At 45.0% G+C, this 19,116-nt stretch overlaps 1 protein-coding gene across 2 annotated transcripts in view; it reads left to right on the forward strand.

Annotated features, from left to right (window-relative positions):
• The window catches only part of PLXNA4 (plexin A4), a 403,695-nt gene that overhangs the window by 352,685 nt on the left and 31,894 nt on the right, over positions 1-19,116 (forward strand). For both annotated transcript variants that reach the window (XM_032202674.1, XM_032202682.1), the window contains exons 19-24: positions 634-780; positions 5,925-6,159; positions 6,563-6,705; positions 9,891-10,159; positions 12,666-12,732; positions 14,305-14,451. In XM_032202674.1, coding sequence (XP_032058565.1) covers positions 634-780; positions 5,925-6,159; positions 6,563-6,705; positions 9,891-10,159; positions 12,666-12,732; positions 14,305-14,451 — 1,008 coding nt within the window. The remainder of the gene's footprint in view (positions 1-633; positions 781-5,924; positions 6,160-6,562; positions 6,706-9,890; positions 10,160-12,665; positions 12,733-14,304; positions 14,452-19,116) is intronic.

Raw genomic sequence — 19,116 nt, forward strand, 5'->3', positions numbered from 1 at the left:
TCCAATACCCAAAACTACAAAATATAAATTCCTGCTGCAGCTAAATGTGTGCCACCTAAATTTGCAACCACTGTTGTTTGCCAGGGAAGAAAATTTTCAACCATTGTGGCAGGGCAGGCAGTTAAATACCCAAACCTATTTCTTTCTTGGGTTTTAGAGACCTTCTTTTCACTCCTGGACAAATCCCACAGCAGTCCTCTGTCAGTTTTGTAATCTGGGCAGCTGCACAAAGAAGGAATTTTATGCTTGAACATTTCCATATCAGCACTGGAATGTGGCACATACACAAAGAAGTATTTGTGCACACAGAATACCTGCTTGCACGTTTGGAAATATGTTTCAATATTGCCTGAATGTTTTCTGAGGTCCTGTTTGTTCAAGGCTTGTATGCAATGTTTTAGTTCCAGAGACAGAAACAGAACAAGCTGTTTTGACTGATGACAGTCTATCCATCCCTATTGTCTTCTGTAGGATTTTTTAAGTGGCTTTTTCTTGCTAAGTTAGTGAACGGTGAAGCTTGAATGTCGACTGCAATGTTAACACTTGTGTAACAGGAACAAAACAAAACTGGGAGGAAAACTCTTTTCTGATGTGTGGTTTTTTTTTGGGGGGGTGATACTCTTTTCTATCCAGGGCAAGAACCTGATCCCACCAGTGGCAGGAGGGAATGCCAAGCTGAACTACACTGTCCTGGTTGGTGAGAAGCCCTGTGTGGTGACCGTATCAGATGTGCAGCTGCTGTGTGAATCCCCAAACCTCATTGGACGGCACAAGGTGATGGTAAGTGATGCCTGAAAGTCAGCTTTTCTTCCCTGGGTGAGTTGTGAGGGCACAAAAATGCTGAAGAGCTGGCAAAGGTCTCCCAGGAGTCTGCATCATCATTTGCCTTATGCACAGCCTACAAATATCAAAGTCTCTTCTTGATACAATATCCCCATCAATCCTAGAAAAGTGACTTGGAAATCTTTATAGACAGTAAAGGACCTTTTGTAATCAACACTTTAGGAAAGTTTTCTTCTCTTCTTTCTTCATACAGCCTGTAAGAATCCCAGATACTCATGTGAGTTCCTACATATAACATATTCCCTACATGATGTACTTTGTTAACTTCATCACAGTCCTCAGCAATTACCAGCATGTTGGTGGCTAAAATTTTTCGTAATGTAGGAGAAAAAAACATGCAGGATATGGACTGCAGTGTGACTTTGAGATTTTGACATCTATACAACTTAGTGTAATCTTGCATATCCTTCCTAGAACCTATGAAAAATGAGCCTGGTGATTACATCAGAGGGAGCTTCCTCCTCTATCCACTGATTTATTCACTCCTTTGCTTGCCTCTCAGCAATTTGCATGCCTCAGTGCTGTTGCTCGATAAACAGCACATCAGCAAACTCATCTGAGTTGTATGGAGCTGTGGGTGGAAAACACAACAAAGACTAATAACTGACAACAGACATGTGGATGATCAATGTTTTTCATTGCCTGGGATCAACTTTTTTTTTTTTTTTTTTCCACCTCTCTTCTGCCCTCCCAAATCTGTCATGTATTTATTTAATTTGGTGCAGTGAGATTTGTAGAATTTGATGGAGATGCACCGTATGGCTCTTAAAAAGAATAAATAAAATGAAAGAATTTTCTGCAGTCTTTTAGAAAATAGAGAGTTTATGGTGACCATCCTTGGTCCCAGTTGTGACTGCTGCTGGGAGACCTCACACTGGCTATTTAACTTCTCTGTGCTGAAGTTTATCATCTGGAAAATAGAGGTAATAATCCTTTTCAGCCATGCAAATATGCTGTGGCTCTCAATTCATTGTAAAGCACATTAAGACACTCCAAGAGGAGCAATAATGAAGTGAGAGATTTTCTCTGTGTGAATACCAAGGCTTTTGAACATGACAATATATGTTCCCTGTCATTTTCATGAATATAATTAAACATATGGTTAGTCAGAGATGGACAAAAACAGCCCTAGAGAGAGAGAGCTCAAAGTCAGGTGAGCAATAATCAACCCCTGGGGATCAGGGAGGATGAACATCTGGCTGGGCCTTACTAATTGGGAAGTGTCCACTGTTCCTGCAGCTTGGGACAGCTTAAGTGAAGAAAATAATCCCTTTCTGAGGATGCTGATCAAACAAGAGATTCTGCTGGAAATGTGGGAAGATGATCCTCTTGAAGCCTTTTAGTGAGCATCACTGTTAGGGGCGAGTTACAGATTTCTCTGTCAAAAGCCAACACTGAGACAAACCTTTGACAGTGTCTGGGCTGGGAACCAAATGGGAAGGTCACCTCTGATGAGGCCAGTGCTCAAGGATGGACTTTGCATCTGGAAGTTACCTGGGGGACAGCTGGGCTGGGAAATGCCCCTCCAGCATGGCACAGCAGCTCTGTTGCCCATGTTTCACATAAGAGTCACTCTGAGGGTGAGGACAATTGACAGGTAGCTCTCTCAGGTCCTTCTCCTACTTCTGCCTGCGAATTCCTGTGCAACCTTGAGAAAACTGCTCCACAAACCCTTTGCTGCAAATGGAAGTGGCCTGGATCTGAGAGGAGACATGGGGCTGAATTAACCTGTGTAATGCTGTGATTATTTCAAAGGGAAGGAACGGTGACAGTGCCACGTGTTGATGTCAGCGTGGTTTTGCTCTAGTTCAGCTATCTTTTATAGAATAAATGAGTTAAATACTTGAAAAAAAATATAAAAGAACAACAAGCCCAGAGCAATGGTTTATAAGGATAGTATAACACGCAGAGGCAAGCTCTTTTCCAAGTAAGAGAAACAGAGATAAGGAAGATTCATGTGTAACCATGGTAGAGAAGGTCTGCAATGAAGAGACAGAGTAAACTCGAAGGGATGCTGGTATTCTGTGCATTCACTTACATATGGAAAGTCACCCTGGTGTCTTTGTATGGAGAGATGGTCAAATTTAGCAATTGAAATTCTGGGCACAATTCATATTATTCTAAGGCAAACATTTATGTTTTGCCAGGGCAAACTTGCAGTAGGAAAGACACTACCCACAGTCAAGTTTTACAGAAGAGGACCTAAGAAAATCTCTCTTGAACCATTACAAGTTGTCCCTAAAACTTTGCTGGTGAAAATTGGGCTCTGCCGTAGTGCCGTTTGGAGCAAATGCCAGATTAATAGGCCTAAAAAATGCCAAACTGTTGTTTGGTGATACGGAATTCATGTCTGGGAGGTGTTACTAGCTTCCTTGGTAAACATTCAGGGCCCAAGAAAAAAAGTAGGGCCATATCTGTATATTTTATTATTTTCATTGAAGCGTTCACAAATAGCACTGAAAACTGGCAGGCTTTCTTCTCCAAGAGACAGATTCCATTAGATCCTGGCAGTTTGATTTGTGGACTGTGAGGCTTTTCCAGTGTTGAAAACATCTTTAGAGAGGAACTTTGCTAGACGCCTCCCTCTAGGAGTCCAAATTCTCTTATAGCTAATGGAGAGAAATGGGAACTTCTGCTGAATAAAGCGTCTCATCCTAATGTCAAAGCAGGTGTCAAAAGCAGCTGGCATGAATCACACGCTGAAAGTGCCTTTTCTCTGCCTTGACTCTAAAAGCACGCTGTAATGTCCAACTCAGATGTGAATGTCAAAAGTTTGGTGAGAGGAAACCCACCCACGGAGCCAGGCTGTTCGGTGGGCTTTGAGGACAGACCTACATTGGGGACCAGGATGGGGTTTTTTGACTCGAGTCTGAAACTCCATGAATGGACTCATTTCACTGCCAGGCCTGGACGAAAAGGGCCACTGTAGGAAGCAGAAAATGAAATATAATGACTCAGTTTATTGATCCACCGTGACAGGAAGGAAATTGTGCAAACTGGTGAGCCAATTTTGCTGTCATCTTGGAAGGATTTGGGACACTGGTCTAGGTCAAACAGCAATAGTTTTGAGTGAGTAGATTAGCTTTTGACTTGGAAGCTTGTGTTCTCAGCTGAGCTTGCCACATGCCAACACCAAAACTCTACATTTGCAGGCTTTCTGAAGTTGAGTTGAGCCTTATATCTTGGAATAGACAGGAAAAGTATGGACTAATGGTTCTTCGACTTACTAGGTTGTTCCTTGGCCACTGAAGATGCTCTACAAATCATCAATATCATGCTACAATAGGGTCATCAAACTCCATTGCCTTGTCAGATGAGCTTACATTTGGTTTAGTTGCTCATTGTGGACACCGTTATCTTTCTAGAGCCTGTCTTCAAATGTTTAGGAGTATTCAGGTCATAAGAGGACCTTGTGGATGGAAATGATATATTTCCAGAAATTCACCTCTGTTCTGTGCAAGATATAAGGGTTCTGGCTAGGTGGTTTTGACCAGGACCTACTGTGGAACAGCCTACAGCTGGTGATGGAGCAAAACAGCCACCTTCTCAGTGGTTGTAACGTGGCTCCATAAATCATTTCTAGATGATGGAGACATTCATGTCCCCATCAAGGGCTGGGGTGGTGAGGAGTGAGAGCAGCTTTGCATTAATTCACAACTCTGTACTTCATAATCTTTTCTGCTGGCTGCAGCCTCCTGCAACCTAGGGAAGAAACCTGAGTAGGTGCCTGAGCTGAGGCATGGAAAATTTGGGATTAACATGTATGCATGCAGGCTGGAAACAGACTGATTAACTGAGAGCCAGTGGGACCTGGGACAAGGCTGGACACTAGGCTGAGATGAAGGCTGTTTGCACTGACTGCTAGGGGTGCTGAGAAGGAGGCAATAGAGCTCCTAGTAAAGGAGATAGGTAAAGGTTCAGTTGTCAGGGGTCCCACTTGCAGTTGGAGGGGGAAGCACATAGCCCTGGCTCTTGCCTGGCAGACAGATTTTTCACTTTGTGCAGGACCAGCTTTTTTTTCTTCAGTACAAAGCTCAGCTGGAATTAAATGATGGGGCTCACCATTTCCCAATTCTTCAAGCACTTTGCATGACGTCTTCCTAGGTTTATGCTGATCCATAACTAGTGTCCCCCTACCACAGCCCAGTCCTAGAAGCCATCCTTTTATATCTCAGACTAGTCAGCAGTGCTTTTCCCCCTGCCACACCAAAATGTCCTGTTTTACAGATAGCCTTGAACAGCTTTGTAGTAGCCTTGAGCAAATGGCATCCTGTGGGATTGCTGTTGGGATTGGTGTTCATGTTGGATAAATGGGCTCCTAACAGACTTTCTTCAGCAGAGTTTTTAGTTGGGGATGCAACAGCACCACTTGCAGGGTTTCTTTCTGGCCTATAAAGCAAAGTTTAACAAAGAAACGTGTCCCAGAGGCCTGAGAACCTCTGAGAGTGCAGGGAGAACAGAAAGGGCTGTAAAGGGGATGGGCCAGGCTCTGTGGGCTTTTTTCTTTTTCTTTTTTCTTTTCCCTATTTGAGTGGTTTCCAGATATTTTTTCTCAACTTGAATAGTCAAAAGCAAATTGTGACTCTGTAATTCTGGCATTCCCAGTGTTCTGGCTTCTCCTGTGCCAGATGTCTGGGTCAAATATCTCCTGTCCCATAATTAAGTTAGGACCCATCAGTCCATAACAAAGAGTGATATGTCCGGTATGCATTCTGAGGCTAACTGACATCAAGGCAGTGCAACAGAGCGTAGCTGTTCAGGACATAGGATGGAAAACCCTAAATGAACCCTACGTTGATATATAGCCAGGGCATTGGGCATGGTAAGGTTTGTCTTACCAGAAGTCCTTTGCTGACCTGGCCTATGGTGAGACTACCAACAGAGCTTTTCCTACATGACACTTCATGTGGTTTTAACCGTTCTATATCCAAGTACTTCATGCTCTCTTTAATTTGAGAGGTTCACGTGCTGTCATGGGAGCTTGACTTGCATAGCAGCTGTAGTTGGGGTGATGGTGAAGTTCCTCCATGTTCTTGCTTGTATGGGATTTTCAACACAACTTTCTCTTGCCTTCCCTCTAGGCTCGTGTAGGAGGGATGGAGTTCTCCCCGGGGATGGTCTACATCTCTCCAGACAGCCCCCTCAGCTTGCCAGCTATCGTCAGCATTGCGGTGGCTGGCGGCCTGCTCATCATCTTCATCGTGGCTGTGCTGATAGCCTACAAGCGCAAGTCCCGAGAAAGTGACTTGACCCTCAAGCGTCTGCAGATGCAGATGGACAACCTGGAGTCCAGGGTGGCACTGGAGTGCAAAGAAGGTATGATGGGGGAAGAAGGTGTGATGTGGGAGAAGACTCCCACAGTGTCAGGAGACAGGGCTCCAGCCACAAAGCTTTGAGCCAAAATATCACCAAGAAATGGGAGTTGTGGGGTTGGCTTGGGCCTGGATTTAATCTGACTTTGCCCATTTTCCCTGAATCCTTTATTCCTCCACCTTGTCTTGCCTGCACCAGCTAACTCAGCATCCTGAAGGAGCCTTGGTCCTGAGGAAAGGTTATGTGGTGGGAAGGGTGAGCCTGTCTTGTCCACCTTCTTCCTCTCCATCTGTTGCTTCTGCATTTATACCCTAGTTTCATACACGTGGGTCTGAAGGCCTTTTCCATTGTGATGAGGGAGAGCTGGACTGTCATTGATGCATGCCTTGTTCCTTTTTTGTGTCAGCCTTTGCGGAGCTGCAGACGGATATTCATGAGCTGACAAGCGACCTGGATGGAGCTGGGATCCCTTTCCTTGATTACCGAACCTACACCATGAGGGTGCTTTTCCCTGGCATTGAAGATCACCCAGTCCTGAGAGACCTGGAGGTATGAACTTCTTCACTGAAAGGGTTGTGAGGCATTGGAACAGGCTGCCCAGGGAAGTGGTGGAGTCACCATCCTTGGAAGTCTTCAAAAGACGTTTAGATGTAGAGCTTAGGGATATGGTTTAGTGGAGGGCTGTTAGCGTTAGGTTGGAGGTTGGACTCGATGACCTTGAGGTCTCTTCCAACCTAGAAAATTCTGTGATTCTGTGATATGAAATCAACATCACCAGCTGCCAGCTCCTCTCATGCCCTGAATGCAAAAGATGTGCCAGTGGTGGGGACATGATGGCTTTCAATGCTGTGTCTTCCCAGGGACAAAATACCACCTCATTAAAAGTCCAAATTGAAAAGGGAGGGTGATTTTTTCCTATCTTAGATGTTAAATTCTGTTTGATCACTCATTTACTTAGAAGAGTCCCATACATCTATGTGCATTAGGTCTGCTGCTTTAAGATCCTCCTTGGTCTCCATCCTATTGGGGTTTATTCTTCACACTGTGCAGGGTCCAGAAAAACAGTCCTAAAGCAAAGCAGAATATCTGCCTATATCACAAATAACCTGCATTCTCTGAGGGAGATTCACCTTTGCTCTGTGGTTTGCAGTGAGGTGAGAAACCTCCAGGACCAATCTGCCCATAACCTGCCCACAATTTCTCCCTTCATCCCAGCTGTCCATACAGCAGTGGTGGGAGGATGGTGAGACACTGCCCAGCTCTGGGCAGGATCTGCTCAAGGGATGCCTGGCCCAGAGAAGCGGGTAACACACCACGGCCAAGGCCGGGGAGGTCCTTGGCTGAGCTTTCTGCAAAGTCTTTGGCAAGCTCTGTGCTTCAGAGAGGCTCTGGCATGTGCTGGTGAGATTGCTGGAGGCCAAGACTGGGGTGTGTTGGCAGGGAGGAGGAATAGAAGCTGGCGCAGGCAATACCATGCTTGGCTGTCTGTGTAATCAGAGGTTCCTGCTCCTGCCCTTCAGGAGAGCCAAACTTCATCAAACTATGTGGTGAGAACCATTAAAAAAATGATCTGGAAGCAATGAGGACTGTTGGGAATGGGTGGGAGGCTGCATTACACATTGGTTATTGTAGAGATTTGCCTTTGGGATGCAGGTAGAGTACCCTTGAGCTGTTTTCCCTATGGAAAAGCAGCCCAGCAAATGCAACAAGTGAGCACAAAAGATGAGGGGTGGTGAATTTCTTCCCTGTGTACATACACACATACAAATACTTTCATCATACCCACGGCCAGTTTCAACTTGTATATTCATCAGCCTCATCCAGCTGACCATAGAATGGCCTCTGAACCCTACAGAGTTTTTAGTATAGATGCTCCCATATGAATATACATGCAGAGAGACAGAGAGCCAACGTTTCAATCTGTCACCTTTGATCTCCCCTTCCCTTGATTTCATTTTTTTAAATTATTTTGTTGTATTTTTTCCCCTTAATCCTGTTTAAAGCTACTGTAGCTCTTTAGATGTCAACATCTTTGGCTACCAACAAACAAGGGAAGACAGTTTCCATTCTGCTCCTTTCTCTGTAGCACCTAGAAGGAGTTTATATTTATTGGGAAAAGGCCCCAACAGAGATCCTGCAGTGAGCAGGTCTTACTTATTTCCAGCTCATTTGCTAATTAACTGCTTCCAGATGCACTACAAAATACTTTTCTTGTTATTTTTTTTTATTTCTCCGTAATAACCCGGGGATAGACAATATTAAATGTTCAAGCAAGTGAATTAAAAATAATTATTAGCAGGATGGGTGGTAGTGGTTGGTTGGTTGGTTGTCTCAAGCTATTTAGTAAGTAATTCATTTGCTGTATGCAAAAAGAGTTAAGATCTCTTTAATTTCCAGAATAAAAAAGTAATGATTCTTTAAGGGGACTTGCATTACTCGGTTGTTTAAGCATGCTAACTTGTTTTGGATTAAAGTGCCAAAACTGGGTGGTTAATGAGTACTTGCCTTAGTGGCATGTGTTTCTCTGAGTTGTGACTCTCCAGCTTCCAGGGAAACTTTATGAAGGGCTGAAAGAGCTTCAGTGACATGGAGGAATGAGTTTGGAGTTCTCTATTTAGGACCACACTGGTGCAGCAGATAAAGGGATGTAGTATATACCCACAGAGTATGGCTTCATTTTGATCCAGAGGCAGAAGAGCAGGAAAGAGTAGTGCCCACTGCAGACTGTAGGATCTAGGGTCCAGTGCTGAGGTCCTAAATTATTCTGTATAAAAAGATAGTTCACTAGCCTGTCACAAATGAGAAATAAATCGGAAGCTTATTAACATCCCTGCCTCTGAACCACCTCACCTACCAAGCCCTGGGGTCCCATCACAGTAGGATTTCCAAAATAGGTCCCAGCTCTTTTGCTTTCTCACACCTTCCTCTAGCGAGTTTTTCAAACCAACACCCATGTTCTCCATGTTCACCACCTCAACTTCATCTCCTCAAATCATGACTCTTGGACCTCTTTCTCCCCTCACGTTCTTACTACTTCCCCCAGCTCCCTGAAGCAGAACCCCAAACCTGTGTCCTGTAGTCCCCACATTGCATCTTCCCTGTACCCAAGCAGCTGCTGAAGGGCAGCTGATGTGCGGTTACTTGCTGGGATGTGGTGGTAAGGAGACCTAGACAGGTCAGACCAACAGGAGACCCACATAACCTTTCCAGCATTGACTTAGACTGTTTTTCTCTGTAAGCAGGCATCTTGCAGAGATTAAAAGAGGTGTTAGGGGAGGACAGAGTGAGATTTCAGTCTGACTGCAATAAAAACACAATATGCTGTAGTACAGCATCCAGGCATTAGCAATCTCCACTAAATGGTCAGGGATGCAGGGATGGAAAATAATAATCTGGCTGTGGTTAGGAGGTCCCTCTGGCTCCCTAATCTTCAGATGATGCATGGACTCGCTTCCTTTTCACAGGACTATCCTGTAAAGCAGAAGGAAGTGCTTACCTGCCTTTTAGAGAATATATATATATATATATATATTTCTTTTAAATTGTCTTTGTCATTTGAGGCAGTTTTTCCTCTTTCCTGCCTTAGATCTGCCTTCTGCTTGATGTTGAAGTGTGTAGTTGGAGGAGATGGAGGGCTGAGGGCAGAGAAGTGTCAACGGGTGCACAATCCATTTGGGCATGGCCTGACAGTGGGCAGTGAGGGAAAGGTATAAACTCCTTGTCTTCTCATACAGGTCCCTGGCTACAGGCAGGAACGGGTGGAGAAAGGCCTCAAGCTTTTTGCACAGCTCATCAACAACAAGGTTTTCCTGCTGTCCTTCATCCGCACGCTGGAGTCCCAGCGCAGCTTTTCCATGCGGGACCGTGGCAACGTGGCTTCACTGATCATGACAGTGCTGCAGAGCAAGCTGGAGTACGCTACTGATGTCCTCAAACAGCTCTTGGCTGACCTCATAGACAAAAATCTGGAGAGCAAGAACCACCCCAAGCTGCTGCTCCGGAGGTAAAGATACCTGGGGCTAGACCGAGCTGGGAAGGGCAACCTGTGCTCTACTATAGCATGATAGTCCATTTTGGAGGAAAAGGACAAATTTGATTGATTTTGCTTTTTGCAGCAGGGTATGAAATCAGGATGGTGTACAGCCACAGCTCCCATGGCCCTGTAGGGTTGCCATGAAGCTGTGTGCGGGCAGGTGTGAATAAGGCAGGTAGGGCTGAATGAAAGTTGAACGAAATGAAAGAATGAAAGTTGAACTGCTTTCCCTTACTGGTTTGCTGCTCTCTGGCTTCATTCAAGACTTCCCAGCAGAGGGTTCTTTCCCTTTTTCAGTAAGTGTGTCTGTAGATCTCTCTCCATTTCATCTGCAACCAAAAACCAGGCGATAATTAAAGTTTCACTGCTCCCCTATCAGTAGATTTTAATGTGGATTTTCTGGAAAGCTTCATAAGGGCAGCAAGATCCCATGTTTCATAATCCTTATTTTGAATTTGTGTTCTACTTATATTACAAAGAACAGACCATATAATATACTTGATCTTTAAGGTGAGTAAATTGTCTGTTGCTTTATCTTGCCTGAGATTTGGACTGCCCTGCCATGCTTCTTGTGTCTGAGTTGCCTCCAGACACATGTGGAGTCTTCTTCAGCTGCATCGTGGGATCTCCTGACCCTTCCTGGGCATTGGCTTTGGGAGATGGTTAAAACCAGAAGGCAGAGCTAAGCAGGACAACAGAAATGGTTTCATAAATGGCACAAGTCTGGGTTTGTGCTTCCAGGCCAGATCCAAGGTCTAAAGGCCAGGGTTGTGTGGGACACCTTGAGTTACAAATCTACTGCTCTGCAATTAATGTACTTTCCCTGATTAGGGAAATTCAGCCCTTTCTCCTTTTAGGATGACGTTCGTCCTCTCCTTTCCATGGTCTGAATGAACCCTTCTGATTCAAGCCAGCACCTGAAGTAAAACCAGAGGGAGTCTACTGGGTACAAATGGCCTTTGCCACTGCTCAAAGCTGTGTTTGAGGGGCCCTGAGCTGATGACGATGGATGGCTCAGGCAGAAGAGAGGTCTGTGGTGCCTGCTGGAGAGATTTTCTGCTGGCACACAGCCCACCATGAAAAAAACAGAAAAAAAAAAAAAAAAAAAAAGCAGTAGGCACTTCCTGGCATTCAGGGCAGCAAAGCCAGGGGCAGAGACCAGACTTTACTGCCAGTTAACTCCCTGAGTCCTACAGCCTGGCTGCAAACTGCCCCCAAGCTGTCCTCAGGCTTCCTCTCTGTGCTTCTCCTCTGATGCTGGATGGCAGTGCCTTCTTCCAGTCGTGCCTTCACTTGATCTTCTCCTTTCTTTTTTCCTTTCTGCATCTCTTTGTCTTTCCTGGTTGTTCATTTGTGTTTTCTCCTGTCTTCTTCCTTTTTTTCCCCCTTCTTCCAGCTCTTTTCTAACTGTACTCCTATTTGTTGGAAATGCAACGTGGCCTTTAGAAGGAGAGACAGTGAACATTGAAGACACCTCCACTGTGTCAAGCTTTGAAAGCACAAGGAGAAGTCAGAGATGATATCCACTGACCCCAAAAGATCAAAGTTGCCTGGGCAACAATAATTTAACATCCTCTGCGAGGATGATAAAGTGTGGAGAGTGCTGGAGTTGAGGTTCATGCCATGATCAATGGGGAACAGTGGCTAGGTGACTGTGACTGAGGGGAATGCAGGGCAAACAGGCTGGTTTGGACAGAGACAGAGCAATGATTGCTGTAGGCAGAGGAAATGAGACCAACTTTATGCTGAAAGGACTAGGTAACCTAAAAAGCAAGCTGCAGCCCTAAGCAAGAATCCTTGGGTGGCCTTGGTGAAAGCTGGAACCAGCAAATCCCACTTTCACTCATTCAAGCAAGGACTCTTGTTTGTTTTTTTTTTCTTGAACAAAATCGTTGTGTGTACTGGAGCCAACACAAGCTTATTCTTTGTTCCTGGTTTCCAAACCAAATTAGCAAGTCCAAGTTAGTGATTCTGTAGGAAAAGTTCACCCTGAAGATTCAGGATGGATTTTTTCCTTGGTTGAGGCTAGAGTTAAAGGGCTACAGGAATAGTTCTGTGAATGTGCCACATTGACACATTGGGGAGTATAATCACTCCCAAATACCAGGGAGATTATCATTACCTGATAAAAGCTCCTCGTATGTGATAGATTTATCCTCCCTGAGCATCTCTGAGAAGGCTTCCTAACTTGTCATTTCTCTCATTGATGGACAAACTGCAGAACAGACATGCAGGGATTTCCCTGGTCACAGGAGAATTAGTAGGGCAGTAAGGACATGCCTGAAGGTTTCCTAAATCCAAAGCTAAAACAGAGACTCTGGGATGTGCTTATTCCTGATGGTGTCATGCCTGACTTTCCATGGGGCTAGAGACCTGGGCAGTAAGATGCAAGATGCCAATCTTTCAACCAGCCCTTTGATATGGCTAACATGACTAACTCATTTCTGATTTGTTTTTTGTCTTGGTCTGATTTTAGGACAGAGTCCGTGGCTGAGAAAATGCTCACCAACTGGTTCACCTTCCTCCTGTACAAGTTCCTTAAGGTAAGAGAAGCAGCAGGCCTGGCTGAACAGCTGCTTTAATGCATTGCTTCTTGGCAGGGTTCAGCTGGGGTAGCATTGACTTTGCAGGATGCTCATCAGCAAATGAGTGAAATCAGCTGTGACACCCTCTGAGCCCTCCTACTACTTCTGGAAGGTCTCTTTTGGGTGATAGGTAATAAAAAGGAGGCTTTCAGCCTTTGAGACCTCTTTGTCGGGGGGTGTAGGGATAGGACATGGAGAAAGGCTTTAAGCTACAAAAGAGAAGGTTTAGATTACATATTAGGAAGAAACTCTTGGATTTTTGCCTAAGAAATTCTTGGAGTGAAGGTAGTGAGGCCCTGTTGTAGGCTTCCCAGAGGAGCTGTGGCTGCCACATTCCTCGGGGTGCCCGAGGCCAGGCTGGATGGGGCTGGGGGCAGCCTGGATTGGGGGGAGGTATCCCTGCCATGGTAAGGGTTGGAACGAGATGGGCTTTGAGGTCTCTTTTAACCCAAACCGTTCTGGGATTCTATGATAATTGCTATTGTACCATACTAAGATCAAGCCTTTTGGAGGGAGGTAACTTTTTACCTTGCCTTAACTCTCAGCACTGTTGCTAGATCTCCCTATTACACCGTTTGGACAGGATAGCCACCCTCTGCTTGGAAATTCAAAGCTTTACAAACCAGTCCCATTCCCCTGAGCTGTCCCAAACCCCAGGAACAACCAGGCTGAATGCATGGGGAAGTTTTGAAGGTCCCTGGAAGGTAATTTCAGTGCCTTTAGTATCAGATTCACACTTGCAGCTGAGAGGAAAGGATACAAGGAGGTGATTTTTGAAAGCTTTTATAATAGTCTTCCCCCCCACTCAGCTACTTGTCTTCTTGCCTTAGCCTGAGCAGTGGCCTGATAAGGGCAAGAGACAGGCACACACTAGCAATATGTTGCTGGCAGATAAGCTAATTAAGAGGGAGACAGGTGTATGAACTGAGAAAGGGGCCACTTGGCTTCAGATTATTAACTTGTTGTTGCTGGGATTTACGCCAGAGGAAAATGACCTCGCTCGGTGAGTTGGGGCACAGCACAAGAGGGGAGGGCAAAGTGGGAAGGAGGGGAGAGAGGACAGAGGCATGAAAGAGAAGAAAGAACAAGGAGGGGTGCATGGACACGAGTGTGCAGAGGGAGAGCAGCAATAGGAGAGGACAGGAAAGGAGTCGGAAGGGTGGATTGGGAGTGAATGAAGGGAATGGGACATGAGGAAAGCTGGTGCTTTGTGGGCTCCTTGTTGCTGTCCCAGGCTGGTCCCTACACACCCAACATCACCGGTGCAACCACACAGCTCCAGGGGTGCATCTCCCCTGTGTCAGGAGCTGCTGCTGCCCAAGCATCCCTGTTTGCCTCCAACATGAGACTGCTCAGGGAGAGTGTGACAGACACCCAGGATGGGGCACCAGTGGTCCTAACCCCTGCCAAGCCCTGCCTCCAGGTCCTCCAGGACCCATCCCATTCCCTGTTCTGGTGCAAAGCTCTGGACCAGAGGTTTTCACCTCTGTCCCTCCTGGTTGACCTGGTCGTTAACTCTCATCCCTGCAGGAGTGTGCTGGTGAACCTCTGTTCTCCCTCTTCTGTGCCATCAAGCAGCAGATGGAAAAGGGTCCCATCGACTCAATCACTGGGGAGGCCCGGTACTCGCTGAGTGAGGACAAGCTTATCCGACAGCAGATTGATTACAAGACACTGGTGAGTGCTCTGAGCATGCTCTCCTATGAACTTGTCCCACCTTCTTCTAGAAAAAGAGCATTTTGAGGAAAGAAGTCAGTGAAAGGCATGTTGACCTCCAGGACAATTTCTTCTTGCAACCCAGCAGGATAACCCTGCTGAGTACCCACTAGTTGCATCCCCTGTTACAGCAAAGTTTGTGGCTGAAGTATCTGTTTGCAAAGCATGTTTGCAAAGATGACAGCTTCCAATTTACCTCCATGGTGCCCTATCCCATGCCCAGACCATCTCCAGTTCCCCAAGGGCATTGTCTGTTGGGTGAAGAGGTCTGCACTCATTGCAGGTTAGGCTGACAATCCTTTACCATTTTTTTGGGTTAGGTGAGGTCCAGGAGCACTGGAAGACAAGTGTGAGCCTTGGGTCATGTGAATGCCTGTGAAAGTGTAGACAATGGGTATGAACAATTTGTTCTGGTAGACAAACCATTTCCTACATTTACCCCTTTTCCTTGAAGTGATGCCCATCCCTCTGAGTCCTAAGGTCAAAGGTAGTGGTCTTCCTCCAGCAGAAGCATGGGGTTGTCTCTGCAGTTGTCACCATCCTGAGATCTTCAGCAGGAGGACTGTGATGTCCACAGTGGGGTTTCTTCCTCCTCATGCTTGAGACCACCTGGAGGTATTTTCATCCCCCTTCTCTCCATCCTCTCCCTGGGGCCCCAGCACCAGTGGCAGAGCTGCCCAATGCCCAGACTGGGCACACAATTACAATTTCTTTGACCTTCCTTGGGTCTTAGCTCAGATGGGCTGACTCCACAGATGTCTTTTTCTTCACTGACTACGATCTAGAGCCTAGCTTCAGTTGAATCCAAGTCTAATGAGCGGGTAGACTTCACTCTTAAATGAGACTGCAATTTAATTTGCATTCTAAAAATGGGACTTTCCTATTAAATCACCAGGGTAGTGCTTCTTTTCTATTAGATGTGGTTGTCTGGCAATTTGGAGGCCTGATCTTACATGGAGAGAGTGAGCAAAAGGGAGAAAAATGCAGGCACAGAGTGATCACTTTCACCGAAGGAAATCCCTCCTATCCTTTTAGGCTTGATATAAAGCAGCCAGCAAAGGGTAGTAATTATACATCAGCCTGAACAAAGCTCTCCTCCATTCACTTTGTGTTGTTTGATGTTAATCAGCTCTCCCTCTTACATCTCAAGAGCAGACAAATATATCCTGATAGGAATCTTAGCAGATTTACAGAGATCAGCTTTGGTGAAGGAGATTAAGAAGAAACAGAATATGAATAAGATTGTTCTTCCTTTCTGTTTCTCCTTATTTCTCTTATAATTTGATCTTCCCCTACCTTTTTTAAGCAAGCATTATTCTGTCATCTTTTGTCAAAAATATATAGTAATGAAATAAAGCAAGAACTGATTCAGTGTTTGTAATATAAGAATCCCCTGAATGTCTCCTGTTCTCTCCCAAGCATCTGGTCACCACTATGAATTTGTAGTGCATGTAGCTAAAATTCATTGGGTTGTTCATGTTTCATGAGTGCTAGATGGTTGCTGAATTGAGTTAAATCACAAGTCTAGCAATGTGGCACATTGAAACAGTCTGTTTATTGTCGTTATTCCAGGAAGGCAAGGCCAGGGCTTCGTTGGAAGGGGGTTATTCTATAGTTTTCATTAATCATGACCAAATATTTTAAGGCACGATTTCAAATATGGTTTGAATGAAAAGCAAATCCAAAGAAACTGACTTATCCAGGGAGACAAAAGGAGACAGAGCAATTTCAGACATCTGGAATTACTGATTTTACAATATGCACCTCATTCACTAAGTTTAGATTGTTTTGATCTGATTTCTTTCCAGACCAGATAGTTCCAATTTGCTGTGTGCCAGGTCCTAGAGTTCTCCAAAGAAGCAGTCCTCAGTGGGCTAAGGTCTTTGATATTTGCATAGCAATTTCTGTACATACAAGGGATTTTTCAGTCCAGGGGAAGCTAAGGTAGTTACAGATGTGATTTGTTAGAATAAATGTGCAGCAGCTAAACAGTAGGTCTTCTCCCAAGCTGTATACCTCAGAGAAGCTCCCTCTGGTGCTAATGTCTTCTCTAACAGTCAGCGACCATCATCTCTGGTCTGCAGTGTTATTAAAAGCCCAGCTAGATTATTGCACCTATGAAAGACGAGAAGATTTCATCCCTGCTGGCTACCATCTGCCTTTGCCAGAATCCGCGATTTTTTAGCCATTCACCAAACCAGAGCCCAGCTGTAAAAACCTCGCTCCCTCCTGCCACTGCTCCACTCTCACCGGGAGATGAAAGACTATCCATCTCCTGCATCAGCTTCATTTCTCTTGACACAAATAACGCAGAGGAGCAAAGGCCTCGATGTGTGTCTGAAGCTGTCAAGAGGATTGGATAATTAGTGCTCGGGGGTGGCAGGAGGGAGCTGCCCAATGCATCTTGAGCAATGGCATGCTCGGCATGGTCCCTGCACACCTCGGTGGCTCCAGCGCTGAGAGTCTAATCGGATCATCTCCTCTGACAACATACTCCAGGGTAGATAAATATGTTTTGAGCTCTATTTTGTTAAGGCCTTTCAAGGAGTTAAGCTACGAACGAGATATCAGAGGGGTTTCTTGTGCTTGGCTTCATTGTGGGGGGTCCTTCTCCTCCTTGCTTTCTGCCAAGACTTGTTGTGTGCTAGCCCCATGGGACCTTTCTTACCCTAATGTAGAAAGGAAAGGAAGATTCTTTGGGACAGAAACTGTATTGATACCCTGGTCCCTGGGCAAACCACCCAAATACGGCAAAGAGCTCAGGACCAGGGTCCTGAATCCTTTAATCCTAAACCACGTGTTTGTAATTTAAATGCCAGTAATCCACAGCGGAGATCAGGGCATAGTTGTGCTAAGTATTGCATGTTTATATACACTTAGAGACATTTTGTGGCTGGAAGGGCTGACAGACAAAAAATTAAAGAGCCCAAGGATGTAGAAGAAGGTTGATAAACATAAACCGAGTGAGATGACATGGCCCAAGGTCATGAAAAGTCAGAGGGAGAGCAGGGCTCACAGATTACTAGTGCGCTTGCTCACAGCCCCATATCTTTTCGTGTTGACCCCATGACTATCACCATTGTTTTGCTACACTGACACAACTCTCAATGCATAAGTTGCATTCATGCAGGCAACTGACCTGAACCCAAGGTGTTTGCGTTGGTGCTGAATCACTCCACAGAGTTTATTCTGACTGGCATCAGCTCAATCTACTTTAGGTGAGCTCAGATCAATGGCAGAGACTTGCAGAGTAACCTGGTCACCAGAGCCATATGTGACCCCCTTGGCACTCTCAAAAGAGCTTGTCTGGGCTCTCATCACCATTTCATTTCCCTACAGATGTGTAGTGGGTGGGGGGCCGCTAATAACCTCAACACCGAATGCATTTCAGCAGTGCTTTTTATGTATAGCTCTGTGATCCTTTGAGATGAAAGATGCCACAGAACTGTAAATCTCTGCCATTGTCATTATTATCTGAATTGGTGCTTCTTCAATACTCCTGGAAGTGACATATAAATAATAGCATTATGATGTAATCAATATCTCATATTTATATCTACCCTTTCATCCAGAAAGATCACAGAGCCCTTTGTAAGCAGTATCTTCACAAGTCCCTCTTAGTTGAGCATAACAGCACCAAAGGGAGCCTAGTGAGCCAATACATAATTATACTGATATGATTTCACCCTTTTCAAGCCACCTTCAGATCCCACAGTAGGTTAGGAACCTATTGCATACTACGGACAGGAATTTATGGTCAAGGTAGAATTTATCTAGGTCACCAAAACTAACATGCCTGCACTTGTAAAAGTTGCACAAGAAAATTTAATGACCCTATGTAGCCAGAAGCTTCACTGAACACTCCAAGTGCAAAGGTGTGTTAGGTTTATAAAAGTTTATAGACTTCACACTCCTGTAACTTGAAGAGAGCAGAACACTTGACATAGACAGAGCCAAGTGTTAGTGGGCAAATTGCTGTTAGACACGCTGTTTGTTTAAAGCATCCCTCCCCACCTCCTCACCTCATATGCTTTGCATTTATTCTTGGATACAGTCTTTAGAGAAAATGATATTCTTCTGAGAAATCAAAGGCCTCTCTAGTTGGGTCAATTTTCTTGTTCTATATGTGAAGCTATAAGACTTTTTGTTGTTTTTCTTCTGTATATCTATTTTATTAAATCCCTGCATTTCAAATTAATAACATTTTAATGAGAAGGGTCTTGGGTTGTCCTATGACTGCTCAGAAGAAGGCCCAACTTAGAGCTGAGAGATTGAAGATTACTTTTACCTAAATTGTCAAAGGCAGGTGACAATGCAAGGAGACTACTATACAAGTAGGTCACCTTGCCGGATCTCTAGGGAGCAGGGAATGGCTCAGAGGCCAAGGAAAGCTCTGGAGAAACCCTTTGGATTCCAGGTCGGTTTCAACCAGAGTCTGGGCTGGTAGCATTTTTAATGTTTTTTTTTTTTTTTTTTTTTTTTTTCTCCTGAAAACAGTGTGTTAATGACAAATGTCTGGTACCACTTCGGTGAGTGCCATTTTTACTGATCACACCAGAACCTGAACTGGTACTCTTGGGCTTTCTGTTATTAAGAATAGCAAAAATGCCAAGGAAATGAGGCTCA

The sequence above is a fragment of the Aythya fuligula genome, chromosome 1, assembly GCF_009819795.1.
Source record: "Aythya fuligula isolate bAytFul2 chromosome 1, bAytFul2.pri, whole genome shotgun sequence".
NCBI lineage: Eukaryota > Metazoa > Chordata > Aves > Anseriformes > Anatidae > Aythya > Aythya fuligula.